This window comes from Passer domesticus, chromosome 6 (assembly GCF_036417665.1).
Source record: "Passer domesticus isolate bPasDom1 chromosome 6, bPasDom1.hap1, whole genome shotgun sequence".
NCBI classification, from domain to species: Eukaryota; Metazoa; Chordata; class Aves; order Passeriformes; family Passeridae; genus Passer; species Passer domesticus.
Genome location: NC_087479.1, coordinates 47,394,772 through 47,413,667, shown reverse-complemented (window position 1 = coordinate 47,413,667; position 18,896 = coordinate 47,394,772). Strand labels below are relative to the sequence as shown.

At 42.0% G+C, this 18,896-nt stretch overlaps 1 protein-coding gene across 4 annotated transcripts in view; it reads right to left on the bottom strand.

Annotated features, from left to right (window-relative positions):
* The window catches only part of KCNQ1 (potassium voltage-gated channel subfamily Q member 1), a 331,377-nt gene extending 322,157 nt beyond the window's left edge, over positions 1 to 9,220 (bottom strand). For 2 of the 4 annotated variants that reach the window (XM_064425245.1, XM_064425248.1), the window contains exon 1: positions 8,823 to 9,220. In XM_064425245.1, coding sequence (XP_064281315.1) covers positions 8,823 to 9,220 — 398 coding nt within the window. The remainder of the gene's footprint in view (positions 1 to 8,822) is intronic. The other 2 variants (XM_064425249.1, XM_064425246.1) reach the window with 1 other exon arrangement.
* Between the last annotated feature and the right edge of the window lie 9,676 nt (positions 9,221 to 18,896).

The window sequence follows — 18,896 nt, the reverse complement described above, 5'->3', positions numbered from 1 at the left end:
GGATTTGCAAGTTTTTCCTCTTTACTAGTTGATCCCTACCTTTTACCTTTACAAATTGCTCCCACTAGGAAGCAAACAGCTGTCCACATAATTAAATTAAAAACATGATGATAACTTCTTAAGCATCAAACCAAATATGACTCCAACAAATGTATTGTATTTCCTATTATTGTAAAAGAAAATGTATGCTCTATTTCTGGGGTAAAATTAATAGATTATTATCAAGAGCACAATTTGTTAGGATAAAAAAAGATATTTTCTACTATTCTATGATCTTAGCTCACTAAAAACAGTATATTTCTCATTTGAAGTAAATACTAGTGTAGTTATTCAACAAAGCATTTACTTTTTAAAAAACCTCAGCAGATTGCAGAGGGATTTTATAGTTGAGAGTAAAAAATTCTCTATTACAAATGGAACAAAACTGTGTTGTCAAATGAGGTCTCATAAGTGCACTGGCATTAAAAAAACCATATGCAATATCTATGTTCCTAGTGAGAGCTTTAATATGAAATTCAAAGATCCACATCAATATTTGCAGAAGCAGAAGAAACTTTAAAGGATCCAGAAGCTCTGTCCTAGGTTTATTTTGACTTTGGTTAACATTTTTCATTAAATATTATATCATCACAGTGATTGTGAAGAACACAAGATAAAATAAAAATACCTACACTGGGCACTTTGCTAGAAATATCTAAAGGCCATCTAACAACCTACAGTGTAATTTTCTATTTTTGGCAGTTTATCACTTTTAAAATGATAAAATTCCAAGGTTGTAGACTTGGTGCTTGATACATTCCTTGCAAAAAGTACCACACATTTTCTTTTCTTAAAACTCAAGAAGGATTCAGTCAGTTTTGAGCAAATGTGTGCTCATTATCTCACACAACTGGAAATTCTGAGACTAAAGCAGTTCAGAGAAAAACACCTAGCTTTTGTCATGGTGGTTGTACTAAGCTTTAATAAAACACTAGCTTCCCCTGTGCCAATGTTTTATTGTAATGCTTCCAGGTGTCACATTTTCTGATATAAAATGTGGTTGTTAAGGAAGGAACTTCCATTGAGGAAATGTGGAACAGTATTTTTGGGGTTTGTGGAGTTTTGTTGTTGTTTTGGGGGTTTTGATTGGGTTTTGGTGGTGGTTTTTTTTTGTATTTTAAACTACTTACACTATACTTACACACTTACTCAAGCCCTGCTTTGCACTGTGTGCAACTTCTTACAAGCTGCTTGAACATAGAAAACAGCTGTTGTTTTACTATTCTGTACCACAGAGTAGGAGAAAAAAAAAAAAGAACAATGTCCATATATCCTCAAAAATGGGTCATGTGAGGCAAGGGAAAAGCTCACACCAAGCACCTCTATAGTCCTCCAGGTATGCACAGCCTGGAAGCCAGAGAAGACTCTTCATTGAGAGCAGCTTTAGAATTTTCTATTAAAAAACACCCAAAACCAAGCAAATGAAAACAACAAAAAAAAAAAAAAAAAAACAAAAAACACACAAAAAAAACCAAAAAAAAAAAAACAAAAAACAAAAAAAAAAACACACAAAACCCAGCTACCTAAAAAAGTACAGTAAAATTAATATTAAATTTGATTACTACAGCAATGAAGACTCCAACTTATTATACACAGAAATATAAGTATACTCTCACACACACATCTTCCTAGTAGGAGGTAAGAACTCCCTACATCAACTACTCCTGCAGCAGAGCCTTGCAAATGCCTGCGCTCTCCCATTACCATGCCCAGTATTATAATGGTTCTCACAGGCCATTATGCCAGATGAAGCATGACCGCAGGAGGAGGCTGAGCACCCCACCTAAAAACACACCAGTCTAGGCACTCTGCTGTAACTCAGCCTCCCCACCAGGTTTATTTGCATCTGGCAGCTCTCCAAGACATCTGAAGCGTGTTGGACCTCTCGCTGGCAGGCAGAAAACACCTTGCCCCCAACAAGACACTATTTTCCATCTGGAACCGAATGAGCAAGGGCTCACAGCTTTTGTGCTCAGCCACTAATGCACGTTAAACAATCTATTAACACTCCAAATTAATGAGGTGGTGCCAAGTTTGAAGTCAGCTAAGCACTGTGCCTGTGCACAGCTCCCTGCAGCATATGTTGGCACTGCTGTCTGTAACACATCCAGCACTCAGGCATTTGGAGCTCAGCCTAATTAGTTCACTGCAATTGAATCTCAACTCTAGCCTTGATTCAGCTGCAATGGAAGTTTTGAAAGAGGCCTATCCACACAGCCTTGCATGTTTTCTCCCTGGCACTTGAGGAGCCAGGGCAAGGAAGTGTGCCAGAATTGCCCAACCAACCATTTGACAGAGACACAGAAATGTGAATACTGCATTTAACTGTTTTTTTAAGATAATTTATGTTCAACTCTTAAAGGTAGGATAATTCTTTTAGTGGAGGAAATCAAACATGAGAGAAGAACTTGAAATGTCATACTGGAAAGATGATGGGAAAAGAGAGAAGGCCTATCCCAGGAAAACCTGCCCAAACTGAAAAAATGCATAACTTCTATGTGTGCATTTCACAGATCTTTATTTCTGCACTGCACACAACCTGTCATCACTGAGCACTAGTTTTTGCCAGTTTACAGTCTTCTGCTTCCATTTGTTTTTAAAAAAACTAAACATTAGTACAATTACATAGTCTTTTTTCTCCCCAGAAAACTTCCTTGACCCAATGAATTTTTTTTTCCAAGTAGCCAGCCATATCCCACTATGCATTTCGGAACAGAAACTGGATTTTCCCAATTATTGCTAGAGGGGCCTTCAAAAGGCATTTTATCTAGAAGATTCCTAGATTTTCACCTTCCTTCCCCTTCAACAATCAAAATACATTTCCACAATAATTTTCATGCAGCAATCACTGAATCTGAGAAATAATGCAAAGACAGTGATTTCACCAAAGTGGCTTCCAGGCATTATCTATTAGTGTTGGCATTGAGAGGATTTGGTTTCTCACACTGCTTTTCTTTCTGATGACAGTCAATTACTTAGTAAACATGGAAATTTAAATTTTTTTTTTTTAGTCAATTACAGTTATTTGTATCTACTTTCCTTAATCTAAGAACTTCTACTGTCCCACTGGGAGAGAGAAATGAGGACCCCTTCTGATCTGTACCTAGACTGACACTTGAGCTCTTCATAGCACAAACTTGGACTGGTCTCAGTCACAAGACAGCCAGACAGCTCAGAACAAAAATGAAACTTCTGACAGGCTACAAATTGGGAAACAGGGCAAGAGGGAGAAGCTCTGTACTGGCCAACCCAAGAAATACTATGCTAATTGCAGGGTCCCAAAGAAGCACTATTGTGGTGCAGTATTGTAGCTAAGGGGCTGCACTGCAGCATGCAGAGAGTAAGAAGGGAACAACAAAACCCTTAAGCTGCTTCTCAGTCTCACCTGCCTCCAAAAATCTGCCAAGAGCCCAAGCTTCAACATCAGGCTGATCATCAAAGGGGTGCTTCTGCAGCAGTGACTCCTAAACATGAGCACACTTTCTTATGAGGGGCAGGGAAATAGTCCTCTCTTCTCTTTGGGAATACTTAAAGTCAGCTTTCCAATGCCTTTTCCTCTCGGATAAAACTTTACCAAAGCACACTGATAGATACATAGTGTTGGGTTGCAAAGGTGTCTGCTCTGCTGCAGATTGGCCTCAACTAAACTACCTTGGTTATGATGGGACAAAAAAAAGCTAAACCTGGGTCTTCCTGCTATTGACAGCAACTAAAAGAATATGATGCTGATGAAGTCATATTTCTTTGTTTCCACTCGGAAAAGCCATGCTTGCATTGGAGGAGTTGTCTCCTTTTTTTCTTTTAAACAGAAGTAATACTTTGGAAGTCTGATTTCAAGCCACAAAAATCTCTAAACATACAAATTAGTGTCAAAACCACAGCATTTCAGTTTGCAACATTCTTCACTCTGAAAGAAAAGTCATGTGTGAGCACGTGCACACGCTAATTGTTTCATGGATCCTTTTTCCTCCTCAACATTTTACACAGGTATGAACCAGTACGTTTGGAAGTACATTTGCAGCATGTCTGGAAACATGGCAAAAATGGGATTTTAAATTGGAGTTAGGCTTATTCTTCACAATGTAATGTGTGTAAAGAACATGGTGTAAACACTGCATTGCCTTTAATAATGGATTACTGTGAGTCCTGATTCAGACAACTGGAATATTCTACCTACCCTCACTTCCTATCTCTGTGTGCACACACATGCAGCCATGCTGCTAAGAGTGCCTGTTTCACAGACCAATTTTCCAAACCCCAACCACTGGCCAGTCCAGGCTTATGTAAACTGCTTGGGATTGGAACAAACTCAATGACAATCATTGCTGATTAAACCAAACTTATACAAAGGCAAAGCAAATTGAACCAGGTACAGGCATGCAAAGATAAGATAGAAGCTGATTATCTTGCATGGCAACAAAGGAGAGCTGCCACAATGGAACAAACCAACGGTCCATCAGTTTCCAAATTGTTCCCTCTGGTTACAGCCAACACTTCAAAGAACACAGGCAGCCAACACTGCCAGAAGTCATTATTTGCCACACCAAGAACAAGAGAAATCAGTTCATAACTTCAGTTTCTTCAGGCATATTTTAAGGCATTCATTTTAAAATTAAGAAGGTGAGAAGAACCTCTTCCCTTGAGCACCTAAATCTAAAGTAATTCTGTTTAACATCTGACAATTTCACTTGGTACAGTCATTTCCAACTGTGGGGCAGTATCCAAGAGTTTCATCAGGCCACTATGGGCGCAGAGTTTCTTTTTCCCCACCCCTCCTCACAGAGCCTGAAAACTTGATTTGTTCAGGCCGCAGAACATTTCGCCTCCCAAAGCTGCTCGCAAGGTGCACTGCTGTGATAAGTGTGATAAGATGCCCTAGCCTGGAAGGTCACTGAGAACAGTGGCACTCAGTCATTCCCTTGCCCTGACAGCCAGGGCAGATTTGGTGGCCCTGGCAGGACATTGCCATCCATGCAGCCAGGCCACAGGGCAAGCTCTTGCTTGCAAAGCCTGAGTCTCCAAATAACCACCAACAGCGTTTGCAGAAGCCATGCATGCAGATCCTCGGCCACCAAGCACAACTGACTTGCCCTGTAAAATCAGGTGTATGTACACTGTATGCTTCATCTAGTTACACGATATTTATTACAAAATCAAACCAAGTCAAGTAGCTGAACTAAGAGTTGCCATTGTCTCCACTAGTAGTTTTAGGCAGGTTTTTTTAGTTATTTAATTAATGGATGATTAGCCATTTTATCTCCCCACAGAGATATTTCCCCAGCCTTAAAAAATCTAGTATAAATGAGGCACAATATTCATTCCCCATTCTGCTCACTTTGGTCTAAGCAAATAAGAAAAATCCTTAGAAAAGACCTGTCTAGAATTAAATTGATTTAATCAGAGACTGGAGCGTCAAATTACCCTGGAGATTGAAAATATCAACATGAGAGAATATACAATTTGCATAGTGAAAAACAGGTATTTCTGACACCTTATGAAAGAAATAATTCAGAAGAAAACAGGTTACGGCCTGACCTGTGCAAGACAGCCAGATTCCATCCTTCAAGTCAAGGGTACACAAGGGCCTTTGCTACTCACCAGAACAAGGAACAATCAAAATAATGTGAAACAAACAAAACAGCCTAGAATCTGTGGATTGAAGCTTGGTGTCCAACTTCCCTCTTCTAAACAATGTAATACAAAACTGAGGAAAATCAATCCTGAGTATCAGTTCTCAGCTATTAGTATTCTACACACCACTGACTAAGATTCCTGAGCAGGAAAAGGGTGTGACAGGCAATCAGTAGATGTAGCTCTTATCGCTTCACAAACAGTGTTTTAACAACCAGCCAGAGATGCAGGTCCAGAGCAAGTTACATAGGCTATTCCAGGAGTTGTTTCTAACTGTAATAATTACAGCACATAATTAAGAACACAGCCACACACTCCACACCACGCAGAAAACAGAAAATTAAGCCTCCAGTGGTTGTTGCTCTCATCACTGGGCTAGATCTTGGCCGGGGCTCTCTACTCAGCTTAGGTCTTTATGCCCTGATTTAACACCACTCCCGTTTCCTCTCCTTCCCCTCTAAACATTTAGGACAGCGACCGAGACCTCCCAGGCAGCTGAAAGCCCCCGGAATAAAGCAGCAGGCAGACTGCAGAGGGAGTCAAAAAGACAGCAGGCAAAATTAATTCAGTTTCTCAAACGCATTTGGGCACGACAGACTAACACCGGGGTCCTTGCACACCCCAAGGTAAAAGCAGGCTTAGCATTCTATGAATGACTGTTTGTGCGCTGACAATAGAACAATCAAGTACTTCCTCCAGAGGGAAAGGAGCACACGCACGCCTCTGTGTGCATCTGGTGACTCCAGCTCCTTTCCAGCTCTGCACCTCGTCCCTGCTATCCAGCTGCCTGCACAAAGCAGGTCCCGAGGAGGTGGTGCCCAGCAGCTTCTCTGAACCAGACAAATCCGCCTCCTCGGTTAATTTTAGCAGCACACTTCTGCTCTGTAGCAACTACTCATCCGCCAAAACTCAGCACCTGGCTGGCAGGGATTGTGCTCCAAACACAGCATTCCTTGGCACAGCAGAAAGTTGCTTTGGGACCTCAGAAAGAGCTGGAGAACTATGGACCAAAGACTGGTAACTCACACCATGACTGAATGGGCACAAAAAACTTATGTACTACCAAAAAAAAAAAAAAAAAGTTGGGCTGAGAACAGGAAAGCCTCAATTCCCTCTGCTGGTGGGAATCAGAGTTAGGCAGCCTAAACGGTACTTGTAGATTGCCTTGTGAGAAACTTACAAGGATGTCAGTACCCTCTCCTGTCTCTTCAGTGCCCTAAGGAATTTGAACAATGCTTGGTAAGAGGCTTGAGAATACTTACTGCCACTGTCATTCGTCATTGCATCAGAAGAGTTCTGGAAAGAAGGGAAATGCTGCGGCTAATGCTTACACCATGGGTGTGTGTTGAGGGGGGAAACACGTAATGACTTACACATATTACAGAATCTTAATTCTTGCACAAACAGGATTAATCCACACTGCAAACATTTGAAAAGAAAAAAAAAAAGTTGAAATTAAAAAAAAAGTTAAAATTCAGGCTAGAACCTTAAGTAGTGAAAGGACTAGAAGCTTGGTTTTTGTTTTTCAGAGTTTTCCTAGACTTGCTGGTAGGGTTTAGAGAAGATTAGTTAAGATATTGAAAACAGTTTGCTGCACCATCTAAATATAATTTGAGACACCTGAAAGGTCAGAAACCATAAAAGATAGCTACCTAAAAGTCCTGTTTAGGGGGGAGAAAAAAAAAAGGGGGGTGGGCGCCTCCAATTCCCAAAAGTGTTTTATATTGTTCAACGACAACTATTAGGCACTTCATAATTACAGTCATTACTCATTTTCTCATCTCATGGCATTATCATAAGGCTAAAGAGAATGGAGCCCACAATTATCTCAGCAGTTGTACCCAGTCATCTCCCAATTACATACACTCAGATGACAGCTGTTTCCCCTCCACTGAAATAACGTTGGTACCACTTAACCTGGTGACCTAAACACTCCAGAACCCTCAAGTGTGGAACAGAAGCACAAAATCCTGAACTGACTTTAGATTTCAGTTACTTAAAAACAGAACTTAAAATCAGAATACAATAAAAAAGTAGTAAAAACTGAGTTTGGTGTCTCTCGTTTATTATTGTTATAATAAAATATATTTTGCTCTAGTTGTGGGAATAAGCATGTATACATGTAATAGATATATATACACACATAGATGTTTGTGCATGAATATAATAAACACACACCACATTCCCACCTGACCTTCTCACCTACATTTTACACAGGCCAACTGCCCAAGGGTCACACAAGCCTACAGCAACACCTCGATGGAAAAGCCAATTCCTCACAGAGACACCTGTTGGGATGCTCGTGCACCACAGACTGACTACTTGCTGGCTGGGGTTTGACACTACGCTCTACAGACAGCACTTAACAGAACATAGTACCATAGAACAGTACCACAGACAAAGCAACTTTCAACCCACCTGCAGTTCAAGAGCACCCTCCAAACGCCACCTCCTTCCCATCGTAATGGACGGCACAAAGAGGCAGAGCCAGGGCAATAAAAGAGGCAAGGAAAACGAGCATCACCTGTTTCCAATCCTCCTCTGCCAAGACTGCAGCACTGATAATGGACAGGACCTGTTCAGGAGCACCTGTTCAATTAGCAATGCTGCTGTGCAGTGAGCATCAGCATCACACAGGTGTCACTGCTTGAAATCGGGAGCCATCCATCAAAAACTAATAAAGAATGGGTGACACTGCTACCTGCTTCATTTCTGCCATCAGTATGAACAAGGCTCCCTGGGTAGCCTTCCAGGGAAGAAAATTACCTGAAACCAGTTCATGCACTAGCTGATAAATACACCTAAGGGCTCCTGAACTGAGATACAGCATTTCTCTTAACCAAAAAGGCAAACTTTCCCCCGGAGGATGACTTTTGTTTCAGTTCACACCTGCGGGTGGGAAAAAAAAGGAACCAAACCACCACAGCCCAAAGGACCGTATGTGCAGGATGTTCCAGCCCGGAGCACGGGCAGGTCTGGAAGGCTCGGTGCCCGAGGAGCCTCCGGGCAGAGGACGAGCGCCGTGCGGGGCGGAGGCTCGGCAGCAGCGGCCCCGGAGGGAGCCGCGGAGCCCCCGGCAGGGCCGGGCAGCGCTCCAGCGGCGGTACCGGGAGCGCGGAGCAGGTGCCCGGCGGCAGCGGGGCGGTACTCACACGGTGAAGTGGTACACGAAGCACTTCCATCCCGTGGGGCGCTCCAAGAAGTTGTAGACCCTGCCCTGGACGCTGCTGCGGCTCAGCAGGGGCTTGCGGAGGCTGTAGATGGAGACGCGGGGGTCCAGGCTGACGGGGGGCCGCGGGCAGTCGGAGCTCACCACCACCAGCTCGCTCCGCAGGCGCGGCCCCCGCTCCCGCTCCGGCGCGGGGCCGCATCCCGCGGGCGCCTGCCCGCCCTGCGCGGCCGCCAGCGGGGCGTAGTGGGCGTTCGGGGCGCTCTCGGCCAGCTCCAGCGCCGCCGCCTTCTTGCCGGGCGTCATGCTGCCCCTCCTGGGCAGCGAGAGCCGGCCCAGGCTGCGGCTCTTGGGCTCGCCCGGCGGCGAGCTGGAGGACATGGCTGGGGCGGCGCGGGGTGCCCCGGGAGCTGCGGGCAGCGCCGGGCGCCCCGTCCCACCGCAGACACCGCTGGCCCGGCCCCCGGGGGCGGCTCCGGCCGGGAAAGGTGCGGGGAAGGAGCGGGGCGGGCCCGGCGCAGTGCCGGTGCGGGCCGGCGGGAGGCGCTGCCCCGGAGCCGCTCCCACGGCCGGCACCGCCCGCAGCATCCCCGCGCTGCGCTCCCGAGTGTCGCTGTCCGCGCTGCTGGCCCGTGCAGGTGGCCTCTCACCTGTGTGAGGAGCTGCCAGGGCAGAGAGCAGGGAGCAGCCTCCCAGCAACCCAGAAGCCCGGCAGACTTTCCTGCCTTCTCGGCCACTCCCGTGTTTCCCAGAGCTGTGGCATCGGGGGGCTTGAGATTCTGGGGTACAACCCCTTGCTTCAGATTTAGGATCTCCAAAGCTTTCTGGACCTGCTGCTTCACTCCTTTTTTGCAGAATTTCAGGACGTGGGAGCAGCAGAGCTCTGCCAGAGTTTGAATCCTCGAGGAGGCTCTTTTTAAAATGAGTAACAAGAACGATGAGCCCAAACAAGGGGTCCTGCAGTCCTTGGTGTTATTGTAACCAAAGGGAGTGAATAGCTGAAGAACTGGGGAAACGGTAGAACCCAGCACACTGTGTCCTGCAGAACTGCATCCTCTGCAAGATGGGTCCCGCACCAGCAACACTTTGACTTTTGTGGAAATTTGCACATTTTTTGCCATGGAGACCCTGTCATTTTGAGGGCCTGGATGACTTTCGTGTGTGGTGGAGTTACTTACGACTTCCACAACTGTGGTGTGAATCGACTTGTCATGACTTTGGTGCACCAATTAGTTAACAATTTCTATTCCCAGAGTGAAGGGAAAGGTGCTCTTTGATCTGGACTGGTGGATTTTTTCTTCCTGCTCAAAATAGAACAGCACTAGTAAGAGCTATGTTGAGTTCATGGTTGATACTGGTACCCGGACAAGAATGTTACAGGGAGATAAGGTGCTAAATAAAGTTAAACGAAAACAACCCTGCTAATTGCAGTTCCATTCAAATGTCAGGCTGCCCGAATTGTAGGGGAGAATTGTAAGGGAACCAGGCAAGATCCTCCACCAGTGTAAACAAGGAAAACTAGAGGGCTCTTGTACTTATTTACACCCCTGAGGGATCTGGCTCCATCTTAGGAATACAAAACCAGAAGTGTTAAAATGAGACTTTGAAAAACTGTTTTCCAAGCCAACAACGTCCTCACCAGGCTTTCCCCTCCTCCACCAGCGCATGAAGAACAAACCAGCTTAATAAAAACAGCATTTCAAAGGAAAAATTCCCTGCATCAGGTCCAAATAGATCCTGGTTTTTCTATTTTGATGAACTGTTCTTTTTTGAAACAAGTCTGCAGAAAAAAAAGGCTAATGGAAGAAAGAATGTCATCACTACCCTTGAAGGCTCACTGTTTGAGGGCCAGCCTGATAAAGCCTTGATATTAAAGCTAACAAATGTGTTTCTTTATGTAAGTGTTCCACTTTGTTTTATAGACCAACATAACATTGTCTGGGTTATACAGAGCCTTATCCTGGAGCTAGCTGCAAAATACAACATACAGAGTTCAGCCAAACAAGAGGCTGTATGTTCATGTGAAAATGATGTTGTCCTTCATGAAACTTGTCAAAATTTTTAAAAAATAATGTGGCATAATGTTGTTATTTATCCACTGATTAACAAAAGAGAGAATAGAAACTTCACTCTATCTGAACCTAGGAAAATGGAATTCCTGTATTACTTATGCAGTTTCCTTTGCAAAAGAAAAGTTAGGGGGTATTATATACTTAAATGTTTAAACAGGGAAAAAAATTGGTAAGATCTACATTTGATCTTCAGTGGTCAGTGAGAAACTGTTCCAAAGAACCAAAGCTTGTTTCAATAAATTTTTTACTGCAAAACAAAAAAAAAGGCTCAAATATGTTCCACAGCCTTATATATTGAGTTCTTTTTCAGGACAGAAATATTGTCTTAAGGTTTTAGGTTGGAATTCCAATGTTGGCTAAATCTTTCAAAGAATTGTCACAAATAAAGGAATTGTAAAGTATTTTAAATTAGTATTTAGGTAATATCTAAAGATCTTTTCCCAGAGTCAAGGAATTAATCAAAATCTACATTTTAAGTGTGTTGCTGATAAAAGATAACACTTATTTCCTGTAGCAAAAATCATATTGTTAGATGATTGCCAGCTTGTTGTACTGACAGGTAAAACATGTCTGGCACAGGTGAAAGCAAGAGCACACTTAAATAAAAGTGTCAAATAAATGACTACTTAGTGATGAGAATCCAGTGTATAATTATCTTTAATGTATATTAAGTTATCAAAATTATATATTAATTTGAAACACTTTCAAGATGTATATTTTAACATGGTAATGGAAATTCCTTTTTTTCCCCTTCTTAAGTTGCCTTGTCTTGATCTTAATCATGTTTATTTTACAAAACAACAGAATTATGTAAGTGGAAGAAGAGAGAAAAAGAGAGTGTGGTGTATACATGAAAGAGTTAAAAATGGGAAGGGGGGAGATGAGTGTTCAAATATATTTATGGAGCTTGGTATCTAGGCTTTGATAGTGAAGAAGGTAGGAAAATATGTTGAATAAAGAGGATGTGGGTTATAAATATTAAGGTGGAACTATTATGCTGAATTGTTTCTTAGAATAATAATAATCTTCTTTGAGTATCTACAGAACTGCAGCAAAATGAGTAACAGCCAGTATATTTTAATTCACAGTTTGCAAGAACTGTTTTAAATCCTTATGTCTTTAAGAGGAGTATGGTTCTAAACATGAGATATCCAAAGTCACTGTAGTATAATAATAATACAGTGAAGCTGATGGCAAAGCTCCCAGTTCTAGAAATTTAACTGGAGCAAGTCTAGTAAATTATTAGTTGAAAGGCTTTTTTGATCAAAAATGTTTGTAGTATTCTGGGCCTCTTTCTGATATCCTGTACCAAGTTATGGCCAATATTATGCCTGCAGTGACAGAAAGGCTCATGACATGCTGCATTTTCACGTTGTGCCTACCAGAGCACCATGCAAGGTCACTCTGCTCAATCACTGATGAATGTTTACAAGCAGGAATTGCTGCAGCCAGTTAGAGACACCTTGATTTTTTGCCTCATTTCTTCCCTGTGGAAGCTAAGACTCAAAGAAACATTTTGTGTCTGAATGTTCTCTGTCTTCTTCTGAAAGTCTTTAACACGTTACAATTACAGGTTTCACCACATTTTTTTCTGGCATGGGAATCTTCTTGTTTGCTGTAAGATTACTTTGTGGGATGGTTTTTGTTTGAATTACGTTTGAGGGGTTTATACCACTTCCATTTCTGCCCAGCTACAGTAGGAGACATGTTAAACAACAGCTTTCAAGGAGAGGAAATAGAGAGTTGTGTTGTCTCAATTTTTGAACTCTTTTTCTTGGAGAAGAGTAAATATTTGGTTGTGTTCCATTTCCTGGAAAATCTACATTTGGATTCAGTGAGTAGATCATTACAAAAACACAGTCAATGGTGAAGGTAAATGTCACTTGAACTAAGAATCAAGTCCTAGATTCTTTATATATTTTCATATAGCAAGGTAGGACAAAAACTTTTGAAATATTCTCTATCAACCAGAAAATTCTGCTCACAGACTTATCATTATTTTAAAAACATTCCTATTAAAAGCTACAAAAAAACCTAATTACTTAGACCTCAGACAAAAAGAACAGTTTGAAAACACAACAATAACACATTAGACAAACCTCAGCCTTAAGATTCAAAACAAAAGCAAGGGGAAAGAGACACAAGGGTTTGCTTCACTTTCTAAATCCTGGGAAGGCTACGGCTTAGCCAGTTCAGTAAGGAGATGGGGAGAGATAGGTAGATTTTCATTCATTCATCAAATTTCAATTAAGAACAATTTTCTGAGTACATGTAGACATTTTCCATTGCACATCTTGATAGTTTACCATTATTTTTAATTAATCTAAATCTATTGATATACAACTTGTATGGCTTTATGCAAACTAACTTCAGGTTTTAAATTTAAGCAAAATCTTTGCTGTGGGCTCTTGAATACTTCCTTGCTTCCCATGTGTAAATCCAGCAGGTTTTCCCTGTTAGCAGGCATTGCTAGTCAACTTAGCACAGCAGCAGAAACTCCAGATACAGAGAGTGTATTCAAAACTGCAGTATGTCCCAAAACACTGACCATCTCATAAATCAGAGATCACATTAATTAATCACTTCCTTAGTAGACTAATCACTGCCAAAAAGACACACTTCCAACAGGTGTTTATGCAGTCTGCTTTCCTGCCAGTCGCTTTCAAGACAGATGGAGCAGACAGAAAAGAGCAGATATAGTATTCTACTGAGAAAGTCTGAAGTGTCCTTTCATTCCCTCCCTTCTTTACCGCTGGGTTATTTTTAACAGTGGATGCAGTCTGCTCAGGAATCTGGGCAGCAGAGAGGAGCAGCCCTGCAGGAGATAGCGAGTGGCATGCGCCAGATATCTGGCATATGGAGGCCATGCAGCCCTGCTGACATCCCTGATTAGCATTATCTGTTTGAATGCTAGCTGAGTGCAGGGTTATGGCTACGTTTATTTTATGTGTTTACATTGCTTCATGGGATTTTAAAGCATATTGGTGCTGTTCTGGGAAAGAGTGTTACTGTCCACTAATGCTCAGGTATGAAGTCCTAAAGCAAAGAAAGATTCTGAGAATATTTATTTAGGCTTACGCCTCACAAACGCTTTCTGTTTTGTTTTCTAACAAATTGGGAACTCTGAGCCATTGATCTCTACCCTCTGTATGCATCTATCCAGACAATTCTTTACTCACCTCACAGTCTACCCAGTGAATCATTCTCTAATTTAGAGAGAAGGATGTTGGGAGGGACCGTGCCAAAGGCTTTACAGAAACCCAGATAAATGACATTCCTTCATGTCGAATGATATCCCTGTATCCCTTGCCTTGTCCCCTGATGTAGGCATTCCATCACAGAAGGCCATGAGGCTGGTCAGGCAGGATCAGCCCTGCTGAAACCGTGCTGGCTGCCTCCAATCACCTCCCTGTCCTCCATGTGCCTTAGCAGAGCTTTTATGAGGATCTGTTCCAGGACCTTCCCAAGCATAAAGGTGAGGAAAACAGCTCCTCCCAGGGTCCTCCTTTCTACTCTTTTTAAAGATAGGTGCAGTATTTCTCTTTTTCCAATCACATGACACCTCACCTGACAGCCAGGACTATCTGAGTATCACAGAGAGGAGCTTGGCAAATGTGTCAGCCAATTCTCTCAGGACCCTGGGATGCATCTCACTGGGTCCCATGGACTTCTGTACATTCAGGTTCCTCAGGTGGTCATGAACCTGATCTTTACTACTGTGGGAGGGACTTTGCTCCCCCAGTCCCCGTCCTGCTGTCCATCCCCTTGAGAGCTGTGAGAAAAGAGCTTGCCATTAAAGACTGAGGCAAAAACCTTGGTAGACTCTTAATTTCTCTGGTTAAGGATCATTAATTTATACAAAAGGCTAGAACCAGCCAACTGGAATTTTGGTTTCCATCAATAAAGATCAAAATTTTTTCTATAATGTTAGCCTCTCCTATTTGCTTTCTCGCTGACCAAAATCTTCCACGTGTTAGTCTGAAGAATTCAGGCCCTAAATGTTTACTCCTTTAGGAACAGGACTTCAGGGCAGAGCCCTTGAAGGGCTCATGAGCATTAAGAAAAAAAATAAGAAAGTGGTGCTAGAATTGTAACTGAGCCGTGTTAGTGCATCACAGCTTGTAAACATCCCTCTCAACATTTTCTTCCTGCCACCAGCCTACTTGTAATCTTCAACAAAGCAGCAGTAGAAAAAATAAAGATCTAGAACTTGGGAAGGCCTTATGATACTAAGAGAGGATAGCTTTAGGACATCTTGCTCCAGACACTTGTAGATCCATGCATGGATCCAGTCTGTTGCCCATTGTATCCTGTCCTCCTGAGTTCTTTAATGTAGTTAATTTTCCAGCAATTTTTGTAACTGAAAAGGATTCTTTTAGGTATTGCTCCAAAAGAGAGAGCTAAAGAGGCTGACAACATCTTGCCGTCTTGTTCATTTTCACCATTGTGGCAGAGGTGGTGTATTTCAGTCTCAGGAGCACTGAGACTCAGCAGGCATTTGCTGGCTCACACGGTGCCACACAGGATTCTGAGTGCACATTCTCACACGGGCCAGCACGTCTGAGGGCAGAGTGACTAACAGCATTCTCCAAATGGAGAGATTGTTACATCACTTTCTTGCATCAAAAGCAAATTCTCCTCCTCACATTAGTCACAAACCTTCTCTTTGTTAGGCTAAAATCAGCACCAAATAACACCGCTGAGCAAGCTCCAAATAAATTAACTGAAAAATTCTGAAACAGCCCCCAAATTTTTGTCCCATGGTGGCTTATGGAGAGGAGTGCTCTTAATGAAAGGACGTCCTGGTATTTCAGGAAGGGTTTCACTCTCAGCAGCTGAGAAAGAAATCACCAGCTATCACCAAATCTCTTCCTGGTCCAGGAACACTTCCTGCCTGTGAGCACATTAATCTGTAACATATAATACCCTACCTCACGTGTAAGGCATGGCATGGGACAGCTAATCATTCTTCTTCAGCAGAACCCACTTGGCAACCCACTTTTGATGTCAAGCATCATTGGTCTGACAGTCAATCCTGTCTTTTAATTGCAGGTGGTTCACTAGGAAACTTCAGTGGGAGGTTATGTGCAATGCAAGGAATTTAATGCGAACTCTGTGGGAGAATCAAAGATTTTTCAAACTATAATCCATCCAAAAGCTTTCTAATGCCCAACCACACAGCAAAGAGTTATAGAACAAGTACTAGCAATGTCTCCTCCCCTCCTACTACACCTATTCTTAAAAGAGTAACCTCTCAAGGCAAACAAATTGGAAACTATAAAACTCAGTGGATAGACCACAGGAGACCTGGGCAACAATCAGCTCTGCCAGACTGGAATTTCAGGTTGCTTTCGTCTCACAAAATAAGAGTTTTCATTTCACTAGGACCATTCTAATAGGTAAAGCTAAACAATGCAATGTAATTTAAAGTCTTGCAAAAAATGCTTTTAACCTGTTCCATAATTGTGATTTAATACCAAATTCTAGAGACATGCCTGACCTTTTCCTAATTGGGTTAATTGCAATTCTTATCTCAGTGTCCTCATCTCCAGTGTCTCAAAATCACAGTTGCCCAGCTGGATTTTGTGTTTTATAGGATTCTGTGGTTTGTGTTTAAATGCTAAAGCTGAAGCTTGCTGAGCTTGTGGAGCCCCAAAATTTTTTGTGTGAGCACCACAGCTCCCTCTGTATTTTTGCAGAAGTGAAAAAGGGAACATTAGAGCACCCTCATCCTCTCCCTGATTGATGGCTTATCACAAATCCAGTGAACGAGGCTGTAGCACAACTACTTTTTAGAGACCATTTGTGTGTATGGCAAGGCATTAACATTTGTTATTTGGGCTATTAAACTGCTGTTAAAATTTGACAACACTTGAGGGCTCTGCTAAACTGGGAAAAGGAGGTTACTGATTTCAGACTGTCTGCACCATGTCCAAATCACATTCTTCTCAGAAACTCTGGAAAGAGAATAGCTGCATTTGCTTTGCACTGCCCAAAAGAACAATCCATAACCTTACTGGTAAATTACTTCATCTACATCTTCACATCTTCAAAGCAGATGTGCTAACCTCACTAATTCAGTGAACAGGAAATAACCTGTTCACTGAATTAGTGAAACAACACCAAAGTCATATCTTACCAGCAGAAAAGTTGCTTTTTCCTGACAAAATTTAGAAGATAGTTAGTTAATTAATGTTTGCTGTTATTTCAGACCTCATTATAAGCAAACGCTTCTGTCTGCAGAACTTTTTTGTTTTTCTTTAAAGACACCTAATGCTTCAAACGTTTTTGTGCGGTTTGGTTTTATATATTCTATTCCTGGAGGTCCCTCTAGTGGCTGAAGTGTCAAGTTTATCTGCTCTAACTTAAAAGACCGCAGATGTTTTGCCTCATTTTTTTCAGTAGATATTTCTTGTAGTAGACAAATATTTTCCTAACGTTTATAATTCCTCCTACTAAATAAATGTCAAATTAAATATATTTTTCACATTACAATAAAAGAAGAATAATTGGACTAAATTGATATATTGTCCATGTTTGAGCAATGAATAATAGGAAGCTGGCAAAGAGAGGATCAAATTCTTGTAAATACATTGAATTTATGTATGTATTTTCAGTCCCCCTATCAAAGAGAAAAGTTTCAGTCTCTAACCTCAGACTTGAATGACCAGAGTTCAGCAGCCAGTTCTCCCACAGACTTCCTGTGTGACCTCTGTTGTGACATTGTTCTTATTTGTGCCTCAGGTTGTCTGTTTGTAAATGGGATAATGGCACTGTCCTCCTTCGTAGCTGTGATGATAAATACGATTGCAGGTGAAGCACTCAGATTTGCTGGGGAAGAAGAGAAGCAGGAGCAGTCACTACAAAGACAGGGATGCTTTGGAACACTGCACAAAATTCTGGTGTGCAGATAGAACTAAGAACACTGGAATTCCTAATGAAGACATGTTTTGAATGAAAACACAGAGGTGAATGAATGCTTTAACTTGCTATATGTCACACACAGATTCTTTATTGCATTTGCTCTTGGTGAAACTTCACCACGTGAACAGACTTACCTGGCTTATCAGCTACATAGTAAAACACTTCAGTGTCACTGATAACCCTGTTTTTTTAAGTTAGAGACCAGCCATTGAACACACACACACCCTCTTCCACCCCCTCCCTCAAATACAGCCTATCACCACATCCGTGGCTGGCTTTAATAATCAGACAAGGAGAAATGGGATTCTGCTGAGGATGCAAAACCTCAAATTTTATGTTAGAAGACACAGTTTAATGCAGTGAACATTCCAATGAAAGTTCCACCCTATAAGATAAAGGAATGTTAGTGATAATTCATTGCACATACACCAGCAGGGTGAGCAAGGCAGTGGAAAGAGCTGAATAAACAGTGGCATGAATTTGCAGGTGCATTTAGCAGCTTACAAGATTTTTTTATCTGAAATATCTGTAAGGTAGTAATTAATTATGAATCTTCATACAATAATTATTTCCCTCTTAGCTGATTGGCATTAGGGCTGGAAGGCTACCAGGAAGGGTACAGGTGTGATGTACAGGTGTGATGATGGGTCAGAGTGGCCAGCAAGTTCTCCTAGGATTCTCCAAAATAGTTAATTGAACTGTCTGGGGAAGGGGTTAATAATAAACACACCTGTTTTGAGCAGAAGGGAGAACAAGCAAATAAAACTAACCTGGCAGCATTCTGATGTTTAAATAGTACTTAGAAAGATAAAACCACGCAGGATTTCAACAGAGACACTTGCAGAGTCACAGCCCAGGAGGGACTGAGATGGTGTTAATTGAGCAGAATTGCTCATTAACTGTAGATTAAACTGAGCAAACAACTCATGTCTGAATTGGAGGGAATCTTCTGCTTGGGCTGTGACTTCCACCGTCCCAGCACCTTCTGCTTTCTGACAAACCATTACTGAAGCCTGGACAAAAATAGCCACTAACTTCAGCACTTTCAGAGAACATTTATT